Source organism: Theobroma cacao, chromosome 6 (assembly GCF_000208745.1).
Source record: "Theobroma cacao cultivar B97-61/B2 chromosome 6, Criollo_cocoa_genome_V2, whole genome shotgun sequence".
Taxonomy (NCBI): domain Eukaryota; kingdom Viridiplantae; phylum Streptophyta; class Magnoliopsida; order Malvales; family Malvaceae; genus Theobroma; species Theobroma cacao.
The window spans coordinates 10,193,551-10,203,619 of record NC_030855.1 but is presented as its reverse complement, the minus strand read 5'-3'; the positions used below and the strand labels follow the sequence as shown (position 1 = coordinate 10,203,619).

At 34.5% G+C, this 10,069-nt stretch overlaps 1 protein-coding gene across 1 annotated transcript in view; it reads left to right on the top strand.

Annotated features, from left to right (window-relative positions):
* Window positions 249–10,069, top strand: part of LOC18595668 (nuclear pore complex protein NUP160) — a 31,254-nt gene continuing 21,433 nt past the window's right edge. The window contains exons 1-9 of the mRNA XM_018123731.1: window positions 249–581; window positions 663–1,036; window positions 1,127–1,193; window positions 2,106–2,254; window positions 6,669–6,754; window positions 8,721–8,825; window positions 8,928–9,025; window positions 9,408–9,528; window positions 9,847–10,029. Of these exons, the coding sequence (XP_017979220.1) occupies window positions 391–581; window positions 663–1,036; window positions 1,127–1,193; window positions 2,106–2,254; window positions 6,669–6,754; window positions 8,721–8,825; window positions 8,928–9,025; window positions 9,408–9,528; window positions 9,847–10,029 (1,374 nt within the window). The 5' untranslated portion in view covers window positions 249–390. The remainder of the gene's footprint in view (window positions 582–662; window positions 1,037–1,126; window positions 1,194–2,105; window positions 2,255–6,668; window positions 6,755–8,720; window positions 8,826–8,927; window positions 9,026–9,407; window positions 9,529–9,846; window positions 10,030–10,069) is intronic.

The window sequence follows — 10,069 nt, the reverse complement described above, 5'->3', positions numbered from 1 at the left end:
TTCACAGGTCTAATTACGATCCATTCCATAGAATAGCAATATCCCATCACGTAAGGTCGGGGCAACACACTAGTAGATGTCTAAAAATTTAAAGCTTGAAATGAGTTTATTAGCATAAACACTAGTTAACCCCGTAGAAAAGATCTGGATGTATTAAAAAATATAAAATTAAAAAAAGTATAAAGTAATAGAGGGAGCGGGAACAATATTTTAGAGGCCAACGGGTTTAGAAATTTGGGATGGGCGTGTTGGTGACGGGGCACTTGACAAAACAAGAAGGGGGGCAGGACCGTCGTTTAAACTTAAACCCTTGGTTCAGAAGTGCGCACACTGGCTGAAGCAGAGCAGAGGGAGGTTTTATTTGTAACTGAAGAAATTGAAAAATAAAAAATGAGGGTGGCGGGGATGGAGGTCCCTATCATCGGTAGCGACTCCATCAAATGGATTGGCCTTACGGTTCCGTCATCCCTTAATCGCATTGACAACGGCGGCAACGACGGCGCCGCTACTTTCGCTCCACCGACGGTGGATTCCGCCTCTGCCACTTACTTCGACGGAGATAGTCCATTCCATCTCATTTGGTAATTCTGTTTTCTCCTCAGCTTTATTGTTTATTATTATTAGTGTTTTAAAAAATTGCTTATTGTTTCACCATCCAACAGGCGACTCCATAAGACTCAATCAAATGTTCTAGAAATATTCAAGCTCTCTCAGGAATTCCCTCTCAACTCCGGGCTGCGTCTTATTTTCTGTCACCCACTCTCTCCTTTCGCTTTTATTAGCACCTCGCCAACTAACTCACACTACTTGCTTTACACCTTAACCGTCTCTGGAATTGCTTACTTCATTAAAATTTCCAAGGACTTGGCTTCCATTGTCTCCAGGGACGAACTTATAGAGCTTGATGTGCGAGATTATTCTAATAGTAATGAGCCAATTACTTGTATAGCAGCAAAACCTGGATGCCTTTTGCTTGGGAGAAATGATGGATCTGTTACTTGCTTCCGACTTGGCTTGCTTCACCAAACTGCTCCCGGTATTCTCTTCTTTATACAACTTTTTCTTTCATTTTGTTATTGTTACTTTTTTGATGTAAAACTTCCTGACTCCGACTTTCCCTATATAGGTTTTGTATATGAGCTGCGGGATGATTCAGGAATTAGCCTAGGTCGCTTGTGGGGTTTCATGTCAAGGTATCTTCTCCTCATTTGAGTTCTATATACATTGTGCAACAAACATTTACTTATGTGGGTAACATGCATTTAGTTTATAAACATTATTGTTTGTTTATCTATCTATATTTGGCGAGAATTCAGTATGAATTGGCTAAATGTGCTTTTAGGCTGTGTTTGAATCCTTGGAAATGTGGAGGACAATGATATTGGTTGTAAATGGAAAAAAATTGAAAGTGTAATATGTGGGAAAATTTTTTCTAATCTTGTTTGGATGTGTTAGGAAAATTGAGAGGATAAACTCTGAGACTAATAAAATTAATGAGTTCTGGTTGTCTTTTTAAAATTTTTTTTCTTGCTTATTTTCCTTCCACACACTTTTTCTAAAATCCAAACATAGTATTAATTTTCTTTACCAAGGCTGATTTGGTTTCTGCAGTGTCTTGTCTCATGCTAATGGAAAAAGGTTTAAACTATGTTTTTGACAAAACAAGTTAGTTTAGGGTTTACTACTCCAATTCCCAAGATTAATTCATTGATTGTTGCTTTACAAACCTCCAAAGATATACTTCTTGTTCCTTTGTCTGTGGAGCAGCTATTAGAGTTGTTCACAAATTTCCACATTCCAAGTTCTAGGGTTCTTGGTCGATACCCAAGGATTAGGCTAGAGAGAGTTTAGGAGAGAAAAGTTTTTACTAGTGTAATAAAATTCTCACTTTTTTTAGTTAGTTTCCACGAGTAAATGTGCTATTTATATGGAACATATGATAGTCCTATGAGGAATTGGGGTACATTTGACCTGACTCATATTGCGACATTAATAGAAAGGTTTAAAATCATGTTTTGACTATTATGCTTGATTTTATTGATTTTGGTATCACATCATTGTTTTTTTCTTCCAATATAAATGAATTTTGTTGATATGTTATGCAGGGGGAGGGCTGTTGGAGCTGTGCAGGATTTAATAATAACAGAGATGCATGGAAAAGAAATTGTATTTGTGCTTCATGGTGATGGGATTCTACGAGCGTGGGATCTTTCATCTCACACAAGAATTTTAAGTCATTCAACAGCAGTTGAAGGTGATTTCTACCACTTGACTTTTCCTTTCTTATATAACTGTATCGTAATTTCCATTATGCCTTTTTTCCAAGTGTTCCTTTTTTACAACTTCTCAAACAAATGGTTCTCTTCTTGAGGGAGAATGGCTTTCCATTTCCTTTTAAGCTTAGAAAGATAACATAATGCTGAATGGAAGGTATTTGGGAAGAGGACGGAGCAATTGGAATATTTCTCTTGATCTCCTAATTCATTGTAGTTTTGGTCTAGGAGACAACCATTAGATAGGGTAGTCTCCACTCTTCTCCATAGAGGGAATGTTTTGTGATTATCAAACATCCTAATTTTAATGTATAAGTATCTAAAAAATCAAATTTTGTAATGACCTGAGTCCAAGTACCACTAGCCTAGTAACTTTTTGAGCTTAAACCACATGATCCTCAAAAACTTAAACTCAAACTCCTAGTAGTGATTGACTTGGACCTTTATATAGGTCTTAATAATCGCATTCACGTTTGATGTAAGATAGGGTATCACAACCCCACCCACTCAAATCTTTAATGTCTTCATCAAGGTCACATGCCACAATTGCAATTAAGGCTCACCTCGAAGGATCAAAATCTCACTAGCACAGTGTGTAAGCCTATATCGGGTTGGCACATACATTGATACTAATTGTAACGACTTGGGTCCAAACACCACAGTCTCAGCAACTTTTCGAGCTTAAACCATATGGCCCTTGAAAGCTTAAGGTATCACAGATTTATTCAGCATCGTATGAAATGACCTTTGCTAAAAGAGTTCAACGTTTTTTGCTTTTTATGTTCACCAATAAAGGTGTTATGTGCAAAGAATTTTATTGCTTTCCTCATGTGAGTAATGGTATTTTTGTGACTGAGGTTACTGTTGAGAGTGCCAACTTATACCTGCCTGACTACAGGATCTGGCAATAATTGGAAACCTTACTAGCCCAAAAATAAGGCTTTGCCAGGCTGAAGATATTTAATTTGCATGTGAACGTTGCCATGGTCTTGAGGGAGCCACTCTATATTCTAAATTAACTAGGAGGAGAATTCTTTACAACCACCTTACAAAATTTTCTGACATTTTTCCTTTTTTCTTTCCAGAATGAAATTACTAAGGTGCTGTTTGATAAACTAAAAAAATTCAACACTGAAAAATTAAGTATTGAATTTATAATTTTGAAAAATTTAAGTATTGAATATATAATATGAAATTTATTTGGTATGTTATTGAAAATTAAATGTTGAATAGATTTTTTGTTGAATCTTTTGTAAAAGAGAAATGCGATTTTCTAAGTATTTTGCATTGATAATAGCTAAAAAAGGAAATAATAAATGGTTAAAAGGAAAGATTATAAGATTAATGTAATTAAATAACTCTTGCTTGAACAAAATTGACTTAATACATTAAGTAGCTTTTAGCTACTTATGATTTTCAAAACTTTTTCATTGAAAATCTTCCATTAGTGGTTTCTAGAATTGAATTATGAAACACATTAATAAAATTAGATCATTGAAAATATAAATTTGAAATCGTTTGCTAATTTTCAATGGTTTATCAAACACACCCTAGTTTTCTAACTTTAATTTATTTCCTATTTTTAGGGGAAGTGTATAATTAAGTATCTATGGAGATAATGAGAAAGAAGTGTATGTTGTGGTTATTATGGAAGGAAGAGAGTATTGAGGAGAGATGAGTTCCTGATCACATTCTTTTTATATTGAGGACTGCCCTTTGATTATTTCATTTACCATTATTGATCAACATAAATGTCGCTTTTCTATTGTGTGTGTTTGCGTTTGGTGGATTGGTGAATTGACAACAATTGAGAGATTTATTTAAGTTGATTTGCATGTCAATCACAGAGCATGGAACATATTCAATGCTTCAATAGGATATATGATTTGGTAAATTGCAAAGAGATTTGTCTAAATAAACTTACATATGTTTAAGGTTTTAGTTGGATTATATTTAGTTCAATTGAGTATGTGATGCTGGTTAGCTTCCAGAAAACCTGCCAATTTAGGGTTTATGGTGGGGTAGGGTGAAAAACCTAGGGATTTTTAGGTTCATGGTTATGATAGGAGTTAGGTTAGGGTCTAGAAGTTAATTAGTTTTTGATTAATATTATGGTTTGTTGGCAAAAGATGGTTGGAATTGAAGGAAAAAGTCATGGGGAATTTTGGCAGCAGTAAGTTAAGCATTTAACAAAGGTATTCAACTGGTGCATTTGATGGGATTTAGCCTGAAATTTAGATATGGTTTAGGGTTTGAAAGATAAATGAAGGGGATCATATTTAAATTGCTTAGGACATTAATAAAACTAATTTTAGTGCTGAGGTCACTGTGCTGCAGGCAGCAACCAAAAGACTATAGCAATTAAGGGAAGAACAATAACAAGAAGAAGAAAGAAACTGAAGAATTGATCATTCTATCACAAGTTCTCTAGTCACTCTTTGATAAGTTTTTATTATATAAATGGTATTGGATTTGAAATATGAGGAGACAACTATGAAGTTGTCTTTATTTGGCTAGTATTCCTCAAATTGTTAGATTTAAGCATATGACCAGACTTTGATAAGCTAAATGCCACATGAAACTTGTTACACTTAATTAGAACCACAACAAGACCCAATGGACTATATACTGAGGTCAAAATTAGCAAAATGGGAAATGACCAAAGTAATCTTAAACACCAAGACTATACTTAACCTGTGAATTATTGAAAGAATGACATGTTAACCATCAAGGGCAATTTCCCTTGGGTGAGAAGGACTTGTTTATTAAAGAACTTGCAATTTAAACCTTTGGTTTCCAAGGAGGATGACTTTCTCTAGCCATGCTATTGATGGCTATAGTTTTATTCAACTGTTTGTAGTGAAAAGATAAGATTTTATAATGTTCTATTTTTTACATCATTGATGTGGTGTCATTGGTAAAACATGAGAAGGATTGAGTTCTTGTGTTTAGAGGTGCATTAGATTCCACGAGCATTTGAACAATTTTGGGCCATGAATAACTCCATAGATGGTTTTGTGATAAGTATATGTAGCTACCTAGCAACTGTGTTAATTGAAGTGCTGTCAAGGCATGCACCTAGGCTCTAAGGTGCAGCTGAAAATCAAGCAATGCGCCTTGCACCCCTTTGGGTGAGGTGCCTTTAATCAGGTGTAAAAAAGCATGCCTAACTTAATTGTCCTTTGGTTTTTTTTGTTTTTGATTTTTTTTGTTCGATATCTTTCGATAGTTAAGGACAGTGTTAGCTGTACTTACCAGAATAATAAATTAAATAATTATGTTGATGCACAACTTTTTGTTGAAGATGGAAGTGAAGGAAACTTGGAACTTTGTTTGATGACAATAGTTATGATAATTCTTGATCTTTGGAACGCATTGAGCAATGTAATAGAGTAAGCTGTTTAATGTTTATCAAGAAAATCATATATTTCAAGCTTTTAAGACTTAATACATAGAATTTTCTTGTCTTGTGTATATTATCTTTTAGAAATTAGCGCCTTGCATCACTTGGGCGAGAGCTTTTTTTTTGCATCTTGCCCTTGGGCGATGCAAGGGTCCTAGCGCCTAACGCCTTTTATAGATTGGTTAATTGTCAAATGCTTGAGAGCCCTTCCCACTGCACTGACTGTGCTCCTAAATGGCCCTTTAGAGTGGATTACAGACATGATTAGTAGCAGAAGTGCAGATGACCTTTTTGGAATTTGATCTTATGCCTTATGGTCTAAAACTGAGCATTTATAGTTGTTTGCTAAAGTTTTAAAGTTATAGCAAATGCAACATATCAGCATCAAGTTGTGCATATGTTTGCATGTGAAGACATAGATGTAAAGAGCACTATTTAAGTTTTTTTTTTTAAATTTTTTATTTTTATAATTAGAGTGGATTTCTACAGCAACTGTTAGCTTTTAAGTCTGGTGATGATCCCGATGCACTTTGATTATTGATGGTCTTTATTTTATTTGTTGTAGCTTTTTGATCAGCTGCATTTACATTTTTATCCCCAAAGATCACCATATTGTAATTTTTAAAACCTTAACAGTTTAATGAGTGCTGGCCAATCATATATAAAACTGGCACATTTGTTTCTACTAATGCGTATAACCTATTTACTAATGGTGTATTTTATGTATCAATGTGAGTTCTGTTTTTGTTCATGTTGTTTGTTTATTTTTTCTTTTGTATTTGTTTGGAGCTTTTGCAATTAAATGTTACTAAAAAATAATCAAAATGTGATGGAATAATCAAAATTATTCTAAAACATAACCTCTCCAACATCTGCATCTGAAGGCTGTGCGTGCCAACCCAAGATAACATTGCGGCTTTTCATTAAAATTTATGAGCTTTTCTTGGTCTAAAATACATATTTTTATGTTTTCTTCAATCTTGTAATTTCAGGCACTACATCTACGAGGTTATGGTTGGGTGAATCTAACAATAATTCAAAAATTGTTCCTTTGGCCATCTTGTATAAGAGAACTTTGGTATGTATTTCTGAATTAACTAATTAGTTGTTCAATTTCTTTCAAAGCAAATATGTTATTGCATTTCTCTCTCTCTCCCACTTTACTGTCAAAGTAGACAATTGAAATGGATGGAAGAAAACATGATAGCTACCTAACCGTATGCTAACCTCTTGTATTTATACTAGGAGGTATAAGGTACAATAGATGATGTTATCCTTACTACACTATACACCTTATAACACCTTCCCTCAAGCTGGTGCTTATGTCTCCGAGCTTCTTACAGATCTTAGACACTCTTGAACAGTCTTAACAGCTTAGTGCTTAATCTGCTAACTGATCCATAGATTTCACTGAACTTGTTTGAATCTCATTCTTGAAAGTCTTTCTCTGACTATGCGACAATCAACTTCAATACGCTTAATTCGTTCATGGGACACTGGATCGGAAGCATTGTGTATGGTTGCTTTGGTTGTCACTTATGAGATTTATAGGCCACAAATTGAAGCTCTTATATTGAGTTTTTCATCCAAATCAGTTGACAAGTGGTATGACTGTATGAGCCTTGGCTTTATTCTTTGATTCAGGTCAGCACTTGATCTTGCAATAGCAGTATGTTTCTTACTTTTCCAGGATACTAAATTTCAACCAACTACTATACCGTAGATAGTAACAGACTTACTATCTTTCAGACATCCAGTGCAATGTGCATCAGAATAACCCTCAATCTAAGTTTGGCCATGATATTTGTAGAGTAGACCATGTCTTGGAGCACCCTTAAGATTCCTCAAGATGCATATTACTATGTATTGATGGCTGGTTCATGGAGCATCAAGAAACTTATGAACTACACTCACTGCAAAAGAGATATCTGGTTGAGTAACTACAAGTAGTTTAACTTCCCAACTAATCTGCGATACTGTCCTGGATTGAAAATTAACTCATCATTATCTGCTACAAAACACACTGTGTTGTTATAGTTTGTCCTTCTAATCGTAGAAAATGTCCAAAAAGCCTGCTACAGAAGTAGATAATAATCTCGAGTGTGACCATATAACCAAAAATCCGAGAATGATTGAGTGGCCAGTTATGGAGTGATAGATTGATCGATATTCGGAGAATGCTTGACTGAAGGAATGAGTCACAAGGTGAATTGTAAGATCCAATGACAAAGAGACAAGCATTTTTGGGGACTGTGGTCATTGCTTATTTTTTAGAATATAGTTAAAGTATTAGGTACTTATTGTGGCCATTAGCTTATTTGAGTTGGGTGTTTTCCCTAAATTTAATGATTTTAAGAATTCTAGTGCAATCAGATTCATAAAAGTCTTTGATCTTTGTTTTTTTTTTTTAAACAATTCAGTAGAGTTGGTTTTTAATGAGACTATTTATTCACTGAGTTTGTCAAAGAAATTGCAATTGTTTCTTGCTCATTTGGCTTGTTCTTTCTTTAAGTTTCTGTTTTTATAGTGTCTTATGCAGTTCATATAACAGGAAGAGTACCTGTAACTTCTTGTATTCTTCCTAATTCTGGCCACAAACAAGTCCTTATACCTCTAAAAGCATAACTCAACACAAATTACAGGCCAAATCCTATCAATTAAACCCTCCAATTACATATATATAACTTCCGTAATGCTGCTTACTAGATTTTCTAGCAATTACATCTGTCAATTTTGGCTGCTGACTTTCCTCATTTCATTTGATGCCATTTGGTCTCACTATTTCTAGGTTATTTGAACTCTTACATCACATAGTCGAATGAATTCTTCTTTTATGGTTTTAGTTTTATCTTGAAGATTTTGGCTTTGTCAAGCACTGCACACATAACAAAAGATAAATGAAAGATGCTAAAAACATTAATTAATATTTGTATGACATTTTATAAAAGATTTTGAGTTTAATTGAAAGATATGTTTGATTTCTAGCTTATTATGCCATCTCTCTTTGCTTCAATGTTGATCGATTTCATGGCTTAACTTTGAAGGAAGTTGGTATGGAGATGATTTATATTTATAGTCTCTGCTATGGTACGGGGGACAGGATGATCTTGTCAGTTGGCTCTTCAGTAAAAAGTTTTCCTGTGGATGAGGTAACAAACTGGTTTTTCCATATATTTTATCTTTTGCTAATATTCATTTGAAATTGATGTTTTAATTATTTCCTGGATATCTTACTATTCCTCTTTTGTCAGGGGGGATGCATTGATGTCAAACTTACTTCAGACAAGATCTGGATATTAAAAGACAATGGATTGGGATATCACCACTTGTTCCACAGAAGTAGTACCACGTGAGATTTCACATGCCTAACCAGCAATCTATTTTACTCTAATGCATGGTTTTACCATAATTTATTCTGCTGCATGATTATGTAATACTCATGTGTAGACTTATTGTGGCTATAATTTGTGAAGCATTTTGTTTCTGAAGATGTGTTTGTTATATGTATGCTTTACATTCTTGATTAAACTTTCATAGTTGGTGGCCCCTCTGTGTGTGTGTGTGTGTGTTCATTTAGCACAAAATGCAGTCAAGAGTCATAGATACGGCTAAAGCACACACAAACAAGCACATTGGTGCTGTAGTGTTTTCCCTTAGGAATTTGGTGATTGCTGGATTTTTCACAGTACTAACTATTTACGCTAAACTTTTTTCTATAACCTTACTGCCAGGGAAGAAGCACACTGTTATGCTTTACAGGAAGAATTTATTGCAGACCAGCTGTTTCAGAGTTTGGAACATACTTCAGATGATCTTATATCAATAGCCCGTTCAATTTTTTCATCTGGAAAGGTGCTGCCTTCTATGTTGCTTTCTTGGTGGACTTTTGTGGTGGAGCTGTTTTTTGTATTTATGTTCTATTGACTGCCTACTGCTTAGTTTCTTTTCTTTTATATCTGTCCACAGCATCAGAATCTAGCACATTGCTTCTTACTTGATCCCCTTTTTATATTAAAAAATTTTAACGCTTTTGTTTTACTTCTACTTTCAGTTCTTTGTTGTGCTTGGTTTGTTTTTCATTTTTGTTTCTTTTTTTTTTGTACTCCAATAAATGTTTGTCACAGATATGCTGCTTACAACATCTTTTTTTTTTTTTTTTAAATTTTGCAGGACCATATTGTGCCATTTGTATCTTCCATTTTCCTACGCAGGCTTCTTCATCCTGGGGTTTGCCAAAATATAGTTCTACGTGCAACTTTTCTAGATTATCGCAAGCATTGGACTGATAATGAGTTTCAGTCCTTAACTGTTGATGGACTCAAAAAGGAAATTCTTTCACTTGTTGAACATGAGGTTTGCTTTGCTTCATTGTTGCAGTCTTTGTTCCTCTGTA